This window comes from Gobio gobio (assembly GCF_949357685.1).
Source record: "Gobio gobio genome assembly, chromosome: 18".
In the NCBI taxonomy this organism is placed as follows: Eukaryota; Metazoa; Chordata; class Actinopteri; order Cypriniformes; family Gobionidae; genus Gobio; species Gobio gobio.
In genome coordinates this window covers 2,420,780-2,438,743 of record NC_137111.1, presented here as the reverse complement: position 1 = coordinate 2,438,743, position 17,964 = coordinate 2,420,780, and the positions used below count along the sequence as shown (strand labels likewise).

General features: G+C 39.9%; 1 protein-coding gene across 1 annotated transcript in view; it reads right to left on the bottom strand.

The window, feature by feature from the left end:
• Nucleotides 1-420: 420 nt before the first annotated feature.
• The window catches only part of slit1a (slit homolog 1a), a 122,842-nt gene continuing 105,298 nt past the window's right edge, over nucleotides 421-17,964 (bottom strand). Inside the window, exons 30-37 of the mRNA XM_079841942.1 lie at nucleotides 14,297-14,390; nucleotides 12,436-12,573; nucleotides 12,086-12,314; nucleotides 8,907-9,037; nucleotides 8,576-8,730; nucleotides 6,217-6,505; nucleotides 5,924-6,135; nucleotides 421-2,820 (exon numbers count right to left, since the gene is read on the bottom strand). Of these exons, the coding sequence (XP_079698068.1) occupies nucleotides 2,582-2,820; nucleotides 5,924-6,135; nucleotides 6,217-6,505; nucleotides 8,576-8,730; nucleotides 8,907-9,037; nucleotides 12,086-12,314; nucleotides 12,436-12,573; nucleotides 14,297-14,390 (1,487 nt within the window). The 3' untranslated portion in view covers nucleotides 421-2,581. The remainder of the gene's footprint in view (nucleotides 2,821-5,923; nucleotides 6,136-6,216; nucleotides 6,506-8,575; nucleotides 8,731-8,906; nucleotides 9,038-12,085; nucleotides 12,315-12,435; nucleotides 12,574-14,296; nucleotides 14,391-17,964) is intronic.

Sequence of the window (17,964 nt, the reverse complement as noted above, 5' to 3'; positions counted from 1 at the left end):
TTAATGAATGAAAAAGGAGGAAGTTCAGTAAACATTTTGGTGGCGCTACTTACATTCGGAGTAACTGCAGTTAGTCAATGTAACTATCAACGTAACATCAGGAGAATAAACAGCAAGAGCTCTTAAATGTTCTATATGCAACAGCGACGGTATCTTTCACAATAAAGTTTCTGGAGTTCATGATGCGATGGTTGTGATTGGCACAAGGTTAGCTCAGACCAGGAAATCTGCAGGAAAAGTCTGGAACCCTTCCCAATGAATTGTATCACATCTTCCGTTTCAAGTACCTCAATGTACAATAAGAGCAATAAGTATCCACCGTAGAATAACAAAACCGGCTAATGTTTGCTTTATGGAAACACCAATGAATGTATGGATTGGAATTAAATTACTGCAAGTAGTCACAGCAAAACCCCCAGTGTGTTAAATTAACACAGAATTTATTTGAGTCCACACTCAGGAGTGTGAATCTAACTCTGAAGCTTAGATAATTGAATGATTAATTGAGTAATGATTGGCAATTAGTGATGAACACCTGCTGTTAACGACCATTATGGTGATCAGTGTTTCGTTTTTGTGTCTGAGACAAACCAAGAGGAAATGTATCCAAACCATGCGTTGTTGGTTATGTTGTGACATAAATATAATCAAAGATTGGGCTATGAATGAAACCTCAGTTAACTACATGATGATTATGCCACTATCAAAATATAACCACAGCTGAAGTCCTTTTCTCTGTGCCTCCTTTGCCACAACAAATGTGTTTTCTAAACACACAGTTAAAGCAGCCAGAGAAAAATATGTTTTAAAAGTCAAAAGCTCAACTAAAGCAAACACTGATCACCATAATGGTCCCTTCAGCTAACTTGATTGTTAACAGCAGGTGTTCATCACTAATGGCCACTCAATCACCACTCAATTAATCGCTTAATTATCTCACTGCTTCAGAGTTACCTTTAACACACTTGAGTCTGGACTCAAATATACTCTGAGGAGTGTTCATTTAACCCTGGGGTTTTTGCTGTGTTGTACCACTTCACTAAAGAAGAACCAACTGAAATATAAACGCTTTTCTTTTCCGAAAACGCTAGTAGCAATCGGGGCTATTGACATGCTCTTTATCATGAGGACTGGATGGTAATAACCGTATTAAAAATGCCTAAATAACCTCTTTTTCCTCTTGGCTTTATTCACAACTCAAAATAATCAGCTTTCTATCTGGACAGGTCTTAAAATAAATAATTACAAAATCAAGCACAAAGATCTTTTAAATGAATTAAATGTGGTATTCACATGGAAGACAACATTTACAATATTAAAAAGAAAAAAAACCTTCCGAAACGATCAACACTGGCTCATATTACAATAAGGCTAATAGGCTAATTATTATCTATGCTTCTGGCCAGTTTGTGGCCCGTATAAGCAAGTGACCGAATAAAACACCAAAAGTCACCAAATTTCACACTGCTGTTTGATAATAAAGTCCTGAAAACAAATTTATTCTTTAACATATAAAAATACTATACCAAAATGAAATACAAATATATATTAGAATCTGTTAAGCATTTCTGTATAAAGTGAAGGTCTAGGGAGTTAGGAAAAGGAAATCAAAGCGAAAACAAACACCCACCGAACTGAAATGAAATAAGCCAAACTGCACTTATTGGCGTTTTAATTCTAGGACGATGTTCAATTTGCGAACCTTGGTGAACGCTGTAGCTTGCAGAGGTAATACTGTAGGATTACTGTTGGGAGATTTGGTGTGTACAGTGTCGTGGTCATAACCCATAGTCGTATTGTACCCCTCAAACAGCTTCAACACTGACCTTGATACAAAAACTGCAGTGGCGTCGTATACTTAGCAGTGTTTTCGACAAGCGATGCTCTATTTCTGCTCAGCAGTACTAATATTAACCACAATCCAGACATCACATGACAATGAGCATGCATCTTAGAAAACCGTGTGATGAGATCTACCTAGCGCTTGATTTCAGCTCTCCCTTACATTCTGTCATGGACTTCTGTTTGAGGTAATGGAATGACAAACACTATGGAACAGATCGAATGGATCCTCCTGCTTTCGTTTCGCCATCTAGCATGTCGAAACGTGATAAAGAAGCCGACTCTACGTCATGCCACCGGGAGTTCTTGCTGGGGGTGTTTTTGGCCCCTTAATGACGTGGAGTTGGGCAAGGGTGCCACCCATAACACAAAAACCATTGGAAATATCACACTTTCTCCCACACAGATATACATCGTACAGTTTTTCAGGCGTGGTGGAAATGTGTTCCCTTCATCACCGTTAAATACACGTCCTGCACTCAGAGAGAGTCATCGTTTTCTTCTAATACATGAGTAATGTTCTGCTTCTGGGCCCAAACAATCCATCTCGCTTGCCTTCCTGTCAGCAGCGTTGGTTGTTTTACCCTTTTGAGATTTCAGGCTGTGGTGGAAAGGGTGTGGGGTGGAGGGGTCGGGGTATGTCTCTGTATATACCCAATGATAGATGGTGTCTTTTTCTGATGGCTCTTTCTGTGGTTCTGTCCGACTGTGATGAGGTGGTGATGTTAGTGGCTGTGCTCTACATGCACCCCATGCAGCCGCACTTGATGGTCTTCTCCACCTCCTCGCTGAAGGATGTGCCGTCGCTGCACTCGAACGTGTATTTCCTGCGCTTCATCCTCTGGCTGGCGCAGCAGGAGCCGGTGTCGCAGGCCCCGCTGCACTCCACCCATGACACCATGCGTGTGGTCTGACAGATGGAGTAACCTCGCTGGACCTGGTAGAAGTCCCGCACTGGCTCCCCGTGACACTCGGACTCTACAACAGAAGAAACCGCGTCAGCTAGCAAACAAAAGACCAGAGGTGGACAGTAACTAAGTGCATTTACTGGAGTACACTTTTTGAGTATCTGTACTTTCCTTGAGTAGTATTTTTTCTGGAAACTTATGACTTTTACTTCACTACATTTGAAAGACAAATATCGTACTTTTTACTCAGAGGGGGACAAAGTACACAACTCCATTACTTGAGTAAAAGTACTATTGGTTAAATATAACTCCATTACAAGTGAAAGTTGTAAAGACAGATTTTTACTTAAGTAAAAGTACCGAAGTACTTGCTTTTAAAAGTACTTAATATCAAAAGTAAAAGTAAACGTATTATTATTTTATTATTGTTGCATTGTTGTATGAATGCACGCTGTTCCATCATGGTGGTTTAAGCCAGTCATGCTAGCATACCTTGAACACATTTAAATACTTGCTTAAAAGTTACAAAGCTCTTATCAAAGTCAAAATCATACTAGAAAAGAAAGGTTTCTACATTGTGTTTATTTGACAGGATTATGTAAAAACATATTTCTGAAAGGACTTCAGTTAACATTATTAGCCCAACTACGCTTTTGCATGCTAACTAACATCATTTTCGAACGTTAGCTATGCGTTAGCGCTCTATCCACAAGGCTATGGCAAATTGGCGGGTAAATCTATAAAAATCATTTGACCGACCATACTTCATACCACAGCAAATTTTGATTTAGTTTTAGTCAGTCTTTTGACTACAACATTTTATGCATCTGAATTGTTTTAGTTTTAGACTAGTTTTAATTGACTATAATAAGAATTTAGTAGAATTAGTAGAACTAAACTTCAGTACTTGTGGTCTGGCGTCTGAGAGGCAGCTTTCTGTGTGCACATTCGTGTCGTCGCACTTTTTCAGACTTATCCACGTCTGCTCTTCTGAATTTTAACTTTTAAGTATGACTTTGGTCATGTGATCCTACAAGAGTGATTACTGATCGGCTGTCTGCAAGAAAAAACAAATCCTGTTTTAAAGAAGAAAACAAATCATCCACTGACTTTCAAAGCGGCTACGACTTTCTACTTCGAGGGCCTTGATAGAAATGTAGTAAAAAGTACGATATTTGTCTTTCAAATGTATTGAAGTAAAAGTCATAAGTTTCCAGAAAAAATACTACTCAAGGAAAGTACAGATACTCAAAAAGTGTACTTAAGAACAGTACTCAAGTAAATGTACTTAGTTACTGTCCACCTCTGTTTTTACTCCACTACATTTCTATCAAGGCCCTCGAAGTAGAAAGTCGTAGCCGCTTTGAAAGTCAGTGGATGATTTGTTTTCTTCTTTAAAACGGGATTAGTTTTTTTTTGCAGACAGCCAATCAGTAATCACTCTTGTAGGATCACATGAAGTTCAATGATTTCCAAGTATTTTTTGAACACCAATCAATTGATGGCAAAATTCCCAGACGCGCAACCAAAATCATACTTAAAAGTTAAAATTCAGAAGAGCAGACGTGGATAAGTCTGAAAAAGTGCGATGACACGAAAGTGCACAGAGAAAGCTGCCTCTCAGATGCCAGAACACAAAGTACTGGGCCCGTATTCATAAAGAATCTTAATGCAAAGAGTCGCTCCTAGTGACAAAATTTTAAGAAAATTCTTAGAAATGTGGGCGTTTACTCTTAAAATTAACTAAAAAATCCTAGTAAAGAAAAAAGTCATTCAGAAAGCATCTTAACCCTTAAAAGAGGTCTTAAGGTCATATTTGTTAGGAGCACGGACGAGGACTTTTAAGAGGCTTAAAGGGTTAGTTCACCCAAAAATGTAAATTGTGTCATTAATGACTGAGCCTCATGTGGTTGGACACCCGTCAGACCTCCGTTCATCTGATGCTGAGAAAGGCCTCCATTGGCTCAACTTTACACTCTCAAGACCCTTAAAAGACACTAAAGACTAAAGTTACAAAGTCCATCTCACTACAGCGGCTCTACAATAACTTTATGAAGACGAGAATAGTTTTTGTGCGCAAAAAAACCCCAAAATAACGACTTATATAGAGATGACGATTTCAAAACAAGGCATCATGAAGCTTCGAAGCGTTATGAATCAGTGAGGCGGTTCAGAGCGTTATGAATCAGTGAGGCGGTTCAGAGCGTTATGAATCAGTGAGGCGGTTCAGAGCGTTATGAATCAGTGAGGCGGTTCAGAGCGTTATGAATCAGTGAGTCGATTCAGCAGTTCAGAGCGCTATGAATCAGTGAGTCGATTCAGCGGTTCAGAGAGTTATGAATCAGTGAGTCGATTCAGCGGTTCAGAGAGTTATGAATCAGTGAGTCGATTCAGCGGTTCAGAGCGTTATGGATCAGTGAGTCGATTCAGCAGTTCGGAGCGTTATGAATCAGTGAGTCGATTCAGTGGTTCATAGCGTTATGAATCAGTGAGTAGATTCAGCGGTTCGGAGCGTTATGAATCAGTGAGTCGATTCAGCGGTTCGGAGCATTATGAATCAGTGAGTTGACTCAGTGGTTCAGAGCGTTATGAATCAGTGAGTCGATTCAGCGGTTCAGAGCATTATGAATCAGTGAGTCGATTCAGCGGTTCAGAGCGTTATGAATCAGTGAGTCGATTCAGCGGTTTGAATCGCCAAAGTCACGTAATTTCAGCAGTTTGGTGGTTTGACACGCGATCCGAATCATGAATCGACTCACTGATTCATAACGCTTTGAAGCTTCATGATGCCGTGTTTTGAAATCGGTCATCACTATATAAGTCGTTATTTAGGGTTTTTTGTGCACAGAAACTATTCTCGCCAATTCATAAAGTTATTGTAGAGCCGCTGTAGTGAGATGGACTTTGTATCGACGTCTTTAGTGTCTTTTAAGGGTCTTGAGAGTGTAAAGTTGAGCCAATGGAGCATCAGAGCATCAGATTTACACTAAAATATCTTCATTTGTGTCTGAAGATGAACGGAGGTCTGACGGGTGTCCAACCACATGAGGCTCAGTCATTAATGACACAATTTACATTTTTGGGTGAACTAACCCTTTAACCAGCAGGCCTCCGCAGTGTGTGTGGTTTCTCTCGAGCTCTCCATGCCTGCTCATCAGGAAGCGTCGTCTTACCCTTGTCACATTGCTCTCCGCTGTAGCCCAGCTCACAGTGGCAGTAGGCGTCTCCAGTGTCCGAGATCTGACAGTGGCCGTGTTGGCACTGGAGCTTCCTGCATGGGTTGAAGAGTTCTTCCTGCTGGTTGCACAGGGCACCATGAAAACCCTCCTGGCATTCACAGCGGTACGACTGCACGTCCATCGGTATACACCTGCCATGGACACACCTGCACACAGCCAATGAGAGGATTAGAGCATCACATGTGTGTGTGAGAGTCCGCATATTTGACCTGAAGAGCTGGACTGACTTGCTGCCCAGGCAGGGGTTGGCAGAAGGCTGGTCGCAGTGCTGCCCGCTCCAGCCCGGCTGGCAGTGGCACACGGGGCCCGTGGCGCTGTTGGGCTGGCAGATGCCATGGAGGCAGTAGATCTTTCTGCAGGGCTCGCAGCCGGGCACCACGCCAGGTTTCATCTGGGTTTTGGTGAAGTCCTGCAGCTCATTATTGATGTAAAGGTTCTGAATGCAGCCGTGGAAACTGGAGCCGTTTTGGATCTGCCACACGCGAGGAGCTGTGGGGTGGACGCTGACCGGCATGCCTAATGGAGAGAGGAGATGTTATAAGAGCTGGCACGCTTACTGTTCATGCTATGGGGAAGGGTTCTTCAATCCTGCTCCTGGGGGCGTACTACAGAAACATCTTAACTTTAGAATCCTATCTTATCTGTTTGGCAACCATGGCAATTTCATTTAGGACCGCAATTAGGACAAATGCTATTACAGAATGACATTTCTTAAGTGCTTAATCTTATCTTAAAGGGATAGTTCACCCAAAAATGAAAATTAGCCCATGATTTACTCTCCCTCAAGTCATCCGAGGTGTGTGTGACATTCTTCTTTCAGACGAATAAAATCTGAGTTATATTACAAAAGTCCAGGCTAATCCAAGCTTTAGAATTGGATTTATAGTTGCTCTGTTTTTGAGGGCCATAAAAGTGCATCTATCCATCATATAACTGCTCCACGGGGTGTTAATAAAGGCCTTCTGAAGCGAATCGACGCGTTTGTGGAAGAAAAATATCCATATTTAAAACTTTATCAAGTAAACTTTCGGCCTCCGCCTTCCCTGTTCAATGTATGGAGAAAGTGTGTAAAGTTCTCCTGCGGATGGTAAGACTAACGCTCAGGTCATGATGTCACAAACACATCTGGAGTTTCACTTTCAACATTCAACACTTTTACACAGAAGGCGGAGGCCGAAAGTTTATTTGATAAAGTTTTAAATATGGATATTTTTCTTCCACAAACGCGTTGATTCGTTTCAGAAGGCCTTTATTAACACCCCAGAGCCGCTGGAGCAGTTATATGACGGACAGATGCACTTTTTATGGACTTCAAAAACAGAGCAACTATGAATCCAATTCTAAAGCTTGGATTAGCCTGGACTTTTGTAATATAACTCAGATTTTATTCGTCTGAAAGCAGAATGTCTCACACACCTCGGATGACTTGAGGGAGAGGAAATCATGGGCTAATGTTCATTTTTGGGTGAACTATCCCTTTAACTATGGATAGGAAACGGGTCTTACAGAAGCATCCTAACTCTGCAAAAAATCCTAAAAGCTGTCTTAGCTTTGACACAACCCCACTGGTGTCCTAACTTCAAAACTTTTTGAAATCCAAAGGTAAAAATCACAGTAAAAAATCCTTTTTCGAGAGAGTGTTGCATTTATTAATGATATAAGATGAAGAGCAGCGATGTTTGATGGTGGAGAGACTTTTGGAGACTGTGCTGTGCTTTGATGATAAAATATTTGTAAATAAAAACACACTCCCACGACACATTATTCTGCGATTAGTTGATGAATTGCGAACAAACTTTACAGAAGCCGGCGAGCCGCCACGGAGCATTACCGGCCGTTCTTCACTGGCATAAAGTTGGTTTGATGCTGGACGTTCGATATGTGCAAATTTAGGGACCGTCTCTAAAGTTACACACATACGGCATTGGAACCTACACATTTATAACTTAAATATCTCAAGCATTTGAACGGAATATGTAAAATGTGTTTATCATAGCTGACACCTAGATGAACACTTTACATTTGGTTTTGCGTTCAAATGCTATTGAAGTTAGAAATGTGTATACCAATGTCGTATGTAACTTTAGAGAGTTTTTTTTTATTTGCGCATATCGAACGTCTTATAACGTCAAACCAACAGTTCATTCTTCAAGTGACTAACACCTTATACTTTTTTTGCAAAAGATGATTTATAAAACAGGCTTTAACTTTTCAACGGAGCTTATCAAAATGTCAATTTCTGCCGCACTGGAATTAAAAGCACGCAGTTGTTCCTCCATTTTGATTTTAGGTTTACCTCAGAAGCCGTTTGCGCGTTGTTGGTTGCTTGGCAGTTGATTACCGAACTCGATGGAGAGGTTTAAGATTTCCTAACTACAGATAAGATGAGATTTTGTAAGATAGGATAAGAATCCTAAATCAAGTTAAGATTTGCTTCTGTAATACCAAATTGTGAAAAATCCCAAATTAACTTATCATATCTGAAGTTAAGACCTAAGATAGAACATTTCTGTAATACGCCCCCTGGAGGTCAAGTGTCATGCAGAGTTCAAGGTCTTCAGGATTACTAGAAACCGGATGTCCTACCTCCCACATATAGTGGAGCTTCTCCCCTCAAGGGCTGCACTTTACCAAAGCTGTCCATGGTTGTGGGGAGGCCGCCATCTATGGAGAGGTTCACCATCTGGTCAAAGGTAACCAGTTCTACAGTGTGGAACTGACCATCATTGACGGTCTCAGTACTGGGTGGAAAACAACACGACAACAATTGGTCACAAATGCTCATCAGTGACATCAATGATCCAAAATAAATGGTGCATCTTACCCTACTCTCAAATAATCTTTTTTAAAGCATTATCGGGGATTCTTCAATATCGTGCACATCATAATTAATAATGCCAACATTTGATTAGATCACCTGTAGATTGCATGGCTTTGCTGGCTGCCAGGGTCATAGCTGACTTTAACATGGCCTTCGTGAAGCTCCACTGCGATGTGGTCGTTGTCTCCGTTGTACAGAAGAATGCCGTTGTCTTCTGCTGTGGACACCTGTGGACAGAACCAAACATCTCATCAGAAGATGAGCAGAACTGACCTCAGCGACCCCCTAAATCACCTGCTATACAGCACAGCTACTTATAAAGCCTTTATTCTTAGACACAGCCACATTCATTAAGGGATAGTTCACCCAAAAATGAGAATTACCCCATGATTTCGCCCTCAAGTCATCCTAGTGTGTATGACATTCTTCTTTCAGACGAACACAATAAGAGTTATATTAATAACTGTCCTGACTCTTCCAAGCTTTATAATGGCAGTGAAAGTGCATCTGTCCATCATAAAAGTGCACCCGTCCATCATAAAAGTGCATCCGTCCATCATAAAAGTGCATCTATCCATCATAAAAGTGCATTTATCCATCATAAGTGCATTTATCCATCAAAAAAGTGCATCTATTCATCATAAAAGTGCATCCATCCATCATGAAAGTGCATCCATCCATCATAAAAGTGCATCCATCCATCATAAAAGTGCATCCATCCAACAAAAAAGTGCATCCATCCATCATAAAAGTGCATTTATCCATAAAAAAAGTGCATCTATCCATCATAAAAGTGCATCCATCCAACAAAAAAGTGCATCCATCCATCATAAAAGTGCATCCGTCCATCATAAAAGTGCATCTATCCATCATAAAAGTGCATCCGTCCATCATAAAAGTGCATCCGTCCATCATAAAAGTGCATCTGTCCATCATAAAAGTGCATCCGTCCATCATAAAAGTGCATCCGTCCATCATAAAAGTGCATCTATCCATCATAAAAGTGCATTTATCCATCATAAAAGTGCATTTATCCATCAAAAAAGTGCATCTATTCATCATAAAAGTGCATCTATCCATCATAAAAGAGCATCCATCCATCATTAAAGTGCATCCATCCATCATAAAAGTGCATCTGTCCATCATAAAAGTGCATCCATCCAACAAAAAAGTGCATCCATCCATCATAAAAGTGCATTTATCCATAAAAAAAGTGCATCTATCCATCATAAAAGAGCATCTATCCATCATAAAAGAGCATCTATCCATCATAAAAGTGCATCTATCCATCATAAAAGAGCATATATCCATCATAAAAGAGCATCTATCCATCATAAAAGTGCATCTATCCATCATAAAAGAGCATCTATCCATCATAAAAGTGCATTTATCCATCATAAGTGCATTTATCCATCAAAAAAGTGCATCTATTCATCATAAAAGTGCATCCATCCATCATGAAAGTGCATCCATCCATCATAAAAGTGCATCCATCCATCATAAAAGTGCATCCATCCAACAAAAAAGTGCATCCATCCATCATAAAAGTGCATCCGTCCATCATAAAAGTGCATCTATCCATCATAAAAGTGCATCCGTCCATCATAAAAGTGCATCCGTCCATCATAAAAGTGCATCTGTCCATCATAAAAGTGCATCCGTCCATCATAAAAGTGCATCCGTCCATCATAAAAGTGCATTTATCCATCAAAAAAGTGCATCTATTCATCATAAAAGTGCATCTATCCATCATAAAAGTGCATTTATCCATCAAAAAAGTGCATCTATTCATCATAAAAGTGCATCTATCCATCATAAAAGTGCATCCATCCATCATTAAAGTGCATCCATCCATCATAAAAGTGCATCCATCCATCATAAAAGTGCATCCATCCAACAAAAAAGTGCATCCATCCATCATAAAAGTGCATTTATCCATAAAAAAAGTGCATCTATCCATCATAAAAGAGCATCTATCCATCATAAAAGAGCATATATCCATCATAAAAGTGCATTTATCCATCAAAAAAGTGCATCTATTCATCATAAAAGTGCATCTATCCATCATAAAAGTGCATCCATCCATCATTAAAGTGCATCCATCCATCATAAAAGTGCATCCATCCATCATAAAAGTGCATCCATCCAACAAAAAAGTGCATCCATCCATCATAAAAGTGCATTTATCCATAAAAAAAGTGCATCTATCCATCATAAAAGTGCATCTATCCATCATAAAAGTGCATCTATCCATCATAAAAGAGCATATATCCATCATAAAAGAGCATCTATCCATCATAAAAGTGCATCTATCCATCATAAAAGAGCATCTATCCATCATAAAAGTGCATCTATCCATCATAAAAGTGCATCCATCCATCATAAAAGAGCATCTATCCATCATAAAAGTGCATCCATCCATCATAAAAGAGCATCTATCCATCATAAAAGTGCATCCATCCATCATAAAAGAGCATCTATCCATCATAAAAGTGCATCTGTCCATCATAAAAGAGCATCTATCCATCATAAAAGTGCATCTGTCCATCATAAAAGAGCCTCTATCCATCATAAAAGAGCATCTATCCATCATAAAAGTGCATCCATCCATCATAAAAGTGCATCCATCCAACAAAAAAGTGCATCCATCCATCATAAAAGTGCATCTGTCCATCATAAAAGTGCATTTATCCATCAAAAAAGTGCATCTATCCATCATAAAAGTGCATCCATTCATCATAAAAGTGCATCTGTCCATCATAAAAGTGCATTTATCCATCAAAAAAGTGCATCTATCCATCATAAAAGTGCATCCATCCATCATAAAAGTGCATCTGTCCATCATAAAAGTGCATTTATCCATCAAAAAAGTGCATCTATCCATCATAAAAGTGCATCCATCCATCATAAAAGTGCATCCATCCATCATAAAAGTGCATCCATCCAACAAAAAAGTGCATCTGTCCATCATAAAAGTGCATCTATCATCCAAATGTGCACTTTTATAATGGATAGATGCTCTTTTATAATGGACAGATGCACTTTTTGGGCTGCCATTATAAAGCTTGTAAGAGTCAGGACAGTTATTAATATAACTCTGATTGTGTTCGTCTGAGAGAAGAATATCATACACACACTAGGATGACTTGAGGCGGAGTAAATCATGGGGTGATTTTCATTTTTGGGTGAACTGTCCCTTTAGTTCTGCACACCAGAAGCCAGGTGAAATGGACACGTCTTCCAGTAGTTGTTGAAGTCAGGGCTGGGTTGATTACCTGTAGTGTGATGTTGGCCTGAGGCCAGTTCTTCAGGTCACTCAGTAGCAGGTACGAGTCTCGGTCCACAAAGTTTACACTGACCAACTTCTCGCAGCGTGGTCCACCAAACCCAGCCAGGCACTGGCACAGGGCATGCCCGGCCCGCTCCACACAGGGGGCGCTGTTCTGGCACTCCGCCAGCTCGCAGAGAGAGCGAGGGGTCAAGGGCACTTCACACAGCTGGCCACTGCACACAGAACATTTCACAAGTTTGATCATCTCAAATATAACTGTGTGTAAGAGAGACTGCATGAAGAGTGGGGCGGAGGTTCATCCACAGAAGTTAAAGATGATGCTGTAGAACTGACCTGAAGCCCTTCAGGCAAACGCAGGAGTATCCGTTGACCTCGTCCACACACTGCGCGCCGTTCTGACACCGGTGGTCCTTACAGTCATCATAGTTCACACTGCAGTCCTCACCCACATAACCTGGAGCGCATATACACCTGAAGCAAACACACACATGCTAAACAAACCACTGTACACAAACATCATCTTTAAAGAGATTTGATCTTTTTGAGAATACATGAAAATGCTCTATCCAAACTTAAAGGGCTGTAATTCATGAATGCTTTGGAATATAGAGCTAAGTTTGGTCTTATTTTAAAGCAAACACTCGACAGATTATTGCTCATTTCAAAATATAAAAGTATGAAAAAATTATGGAAGTTTAAATTTACTTTAAATAAAAAATACTGTACTAAATAATTTTTATTTTATATAAAATATATATTTTACAAAAATGTTTTAATCTAAAATTACTCTAAAATCAAAGCCATATGTCTAACCAAGTTGTGTTCCAAATTTGAAGTTGATATCACAAAAATTAAAGTCCCCATGAGATTGTGTTTAGGCGCTGTACCAAAAACAGCCACCGGGTGTCATTGAAATTCCATTGATTGATTTTGATGCATTTTCCTGTAAATTTCTGTCCAAATTGCACTTCCGGTCACCAAATATGGAACCTTGAGACTCAGACCTTTCCGACGATATGCGTTTTGTCAAGATTAGAAAAGATTTTGATTATAGAGTACTTATACAAAATAAATGTTGTAATATGAAACAGGACACCGCCCACTAGGGGGAGGAGCCTGCTAGAAGAATTACCATGGTAACGCAACGTCCAATTTCAAAACGGTTTTCCCAGGATGCATTTTGAGTTTGTAAGCTTTCAAATGATACCAAATGTATGATAATTATTAAAATATATGATAGGACACGCCCACTTGGAGTGCAAAACAAGGCTTTCCTCCATTGCCGCCAGTCATTTTGACCAGGTTTGCAGTAATATTACAGTGATATTAAAAGATTAAATTCAGTTTTACACCTTGATGCATACTTAATACAGGCAAGCACACGAACACAGAATATTAATGCAACACGAGTTTTCACGTTAGGTGTTTTCCCATCGAAAACCATTATAAAGAAGACGCACTGCGTTCATATTCTTGGCTCATGTACTCGCCTGGATATAATATGCATCATCAAAAGGTGTAAAACTGAGTTTAATCTTTTAATATCAATGTTTTAGTGCACTGATAAGGATTCTTAGCCTGGCGTCGGTTCAGTGTTTCTGCGTAGTTAATCTGTGTTTAAAATGAAGTGGTGCAACACAACTTGATATAAAATAAAAAATAAACTTTGATTAGCGTTAAACTTTGCTCAATTTAATCTTTATCGGTGCTACTCACCCTATAAGTGTTTTTCACGTTAAGCGTTTTAAAAACGTCCTGCTGCTTTTAGTGACTGAAATAAGTGCCCAAAACGTGCATCTTGTTCGCATATTTTTGTTTTTAAGATGGAAAATTGACATGTTTATGCTGCAGTTCTATGGCTGTTTTCCTCATATTCTCCAGTGTTGCGGCTCCTCTTTTCCCAGTCTGTCAGTAACGCTCGGTTTACTTCCTGTCTCTATGAAGCCCCGCCTTCTGAGAAGCACACTGTGCTCGGATTGGTCGGCTGGAGCTGTGTGTTGTGATTGGTGTTTGGGAAATGTCCCGCCCCTTACCATAACCGGCAGTTTCAACACACGACTAACTCAACCAGGCCCCGCCCCTTTATTCTGCGTATGAATTATTATAATGAGGAATATTGTGACGTGTTGGTTCCTGAAGAAAACTCGAGATGGAATGAAGAGGCTGAACTCGGGTTATAGAGATGTGTGTTTACTTTGGGCCGGTGACTGTGATGAAGCAGGTGGACTGATGCTTGCAGGGACTGCGAGTAGAAGAGCACATATCCTCCATATCCTCACACATCTCCCCTATACACACACACACACACACACACACAGTGACATCTGTAAGTCTGGGGTTATAACAATGTGCTTACACAATTGAATGAAACATGAACACACTGAGAGCCGCTTTACAGCAGAAACTGAAGCTGTGATTGTAATTGACCTATCGTAAGCCCCGCCCCTCGAACGCAGATGAGCCAATAGCAGTTGAGTATCAGTTGCGCTGGGACCGGAACTCGGACATCTTCAGGTTTCAGCGCCATAGAGAAACATTGGAAAATCTGAAGCTCTCATCGGTTTGATGGTGTTTATGCTACAAAAATGCTCAAATGTCGTGTCTGAGGTACTGTAACACTGACTCCAGGTGTCCTGAGAGGATTTTCTGTTTGTCATACTCTCAATAAGTTACGATTAAAGTCCCTGCTAACATACAAACCGAAATAACTAACTGTTCTCACGTCATGTGACACTGCAGGTCAAAAACACATTTCAGTGCCACTCCATATTACAATCTAATTTGAGATATGTTTAAGGTCTACATTATCTGTCCTACTAAGGAGGACTCTTATTTTGATGGGTATTATAGTCTACGGGTAGTGAAAGGAAGAGCTTGCACGCAGTTTATCAGAGTTGTTTTGCAGATACAAAGTTTACCAGTTATTAACTGCACCCCCGAAAAGGCATAATCTCTGTGTATATGTATGTTTACTGATATTTATATGAGTGTTTTGTGTAATTTGCTGTGTATGTTAATGGTAATGCAACGGAGAGAGAGAGTTTGTGAATGAGACGTTAATGTGCACTTCTTATGCTTTGTTTGTTCAGCTCTTACGATGATTTTTTGGAGTGAATAACGATGCAATAAACTTGATAAACCATCAGTAAAGTTTGGCCATCATTCGGACGGGATATACGCTACATTCTGGGCCCTATTTTAACGATCTGAAACGCAAGTGTCAAAGCGCGAAGCGCAAGTAACTTTGTGGGCGGGTCTCGGCGCTGTTGCTATTTTCCCGGCGGGATAAATGGCTCTTGCGCCCGGCGCAAATCTAAAATGGGTTGGTCTGAAGTAGCTTCATTATTCATAGGTGTGGTTTGGGCGTAACGTGAATAAACCAATCCGAGCGTCATCCAACATTCCCTGTAAAAGCAGGTGCGCAAGTTCCATTATGGATTGCTATTATTCTGGCGTATTTACCAGGCGCACGCCAGGAGCGGTTCACAGCCGAGGAGACTGATGTGCTTGTAAGAGCAGTGAAAGACAGAGAAGTGAAGTTGTAATGTTGTACATTATGGTAAAGGTGATTTCACAGTCTTTTTTTTTTTTCAGTCTTTCAGTTTTTTCAGTTTTTCAGTCGATTTTTTTTCCTGGTTCTTGACGGACAAACCAATTTGTCAGATGTCCTTATATACATATATGTCTTGCCACTATTGGGCAAACAGGTCTTATCCTTAATTATTACAATTAGCCTGAATCATTTGTAAGCTAGATTTATGCCTATTTTTTTCACATCTTCGTGGCACACCACAATGATTTCCGTCATCTCATGTGTTAATATTTTTTTAGTGTAACAATTTATGATTTGCAAAAATAACTGTTGCATCTGTGTAGATTACATGAGCAAAGTGTATGCGCGTTGTGCACGCTATACATTATGGTCAAGCATGCGCCCTTAAAATAGCATAATGAACAACGCGCAACGCGCCACTGACTTTAGACTAGGTTTTTTCTGGTCAGTGGCGCAATTGTTTAATGAAACAGCAAAATAGCACCAGGGACTGTTTGCGCCGGAACACGCCTCCTTTTTTTGCGCTGAACCGCCCAGGGAGCGCAAGTGCATTCACTAGTTTAGCGACGTGCTTCTGTGGAGGGAAAAGCGCGCTTTGCGCGGGTGCAAAATAGGAATGACACATGCGTCGGTGTACAAAGTCAATTGCGCTGGGTGCAAGATAGGGCCCCAAGTGTCCAAAAACATCTCAGGATAAGGTTTTCACACGGACAGCTGTCATTGTAAGATATAGCAACTCCGTTTGTTTGTCCGAGTTAGCAACAGTAACTAAGGGGGGCGGGGCTTACCGATAGGTCAGTTGACACTGTTGTTGATGTTTAATACTGTAAAGCTGCTGCTTTAGATCAATCTACTGTATAAAGTGTGTAGATGTAGTACATGATCTGAATCTCAAACACATCACTATGATCACACACTGCAAAAAATGCTTTTCTTACTTAGTATTTTTGTCTTGTTTTGAGTCCAAATGTCTAAAAAATCTTACATTAAGAAGCATTTACTAGACAAGCTAAAGTTTTTGTCTTGTTTTGGGGGAAAATAACTCAAAATGAAGGGAGTTTTTGCTTAAAATAAGCAAAATAATCTGCCAATGGGGTAAGCAAAATAATCTGCCAATGGGGTAAACAAAATAATATTGTTTTCTGTTTGAATTAAGATTATTTTGCTTACCCCATTGGCAGATTATTTTGCTTATTTTAAGCAAAAACTCCCTTCATTTTGAGTTATTTTCCCCCAAAACAAGACAAAAACTTTTGCTTGTCTAGTAAATGCTTCTTAATGTAAGATTTTTTAGACATTTGGACTGAAAACAAGACAAAAATACTAAGAAAAGCATTTTGTGCAGTGCATGCTTTCTCAGCTCATGTTTTCTCATTTCTGTTGTGTTTATTCTGTTATTGAGAGGAAAGAGCACCTCAGGCACGTGCAGAGGGGGGGGCTTTGGGTGCTCGAGCCCCTGCCCTTTTTCAAAATGAATCAAAAGTGCCCCTCTCAGACAAATATCAATGATAATATCGTGGTCAATAAAACTAAATAAATGTGATTATTATAACATGAAAATGCATACAATAGTAACGGACGGCTCAAAAGTCGGACAATTTCTGTTGAGGCATTGCCGTAACGTGTTGCTATGGGTCGCATGCGTTTTGATTGACAGCTGATTTTCCACTGTTCGGAAACGGCTCTCGAGCCAAATATGGTCCTTTCAGAGAGTGTGTGGCCTCACGGGAAAAAAGTAAACCAATATTTTTTTTTCATTCATAATCAGAGCTAATGTGTTGATTTAATTACAAAGCTATATATTAGCTATATATTTTAAAGTATTACACAATTCACCAATGCCCGTTTGTCATGTATAGGCTTTACACCAACCAATCGTGATCTGGCAAAGCAAGTTCAAATTCCATTGGGCGATGTGAAGCGGTAATTTTCTGTTCTTATTCATAAATCGGTTGAAAATTACATGGACAGACAAACTAACGTTTGTGGAACAATTTCCTGCGGTTTGGCTCATTTTATAAATTGCATCACTGACAAAATGGATTTTAACAGACAACAAACAAATCCCTGCACAAAACCACAGCAGCAAAAGTCGCATTAATGGTAAGTAGTGTTAATTTCACTTGTATTTATGTAGCCTATATTGATACATAATTTACTATTTCATGAAACTATCAAAGTTAACAAAACCCAAGTGCCACCGGCACCTACAGGCCTATTATGTGAAGTGTAGACTGGCGAAATGGTGACGTGAAAGGACTTTATTATACTATTTTTGAATATTATGCAGCATTATGAAATAAGTCTCT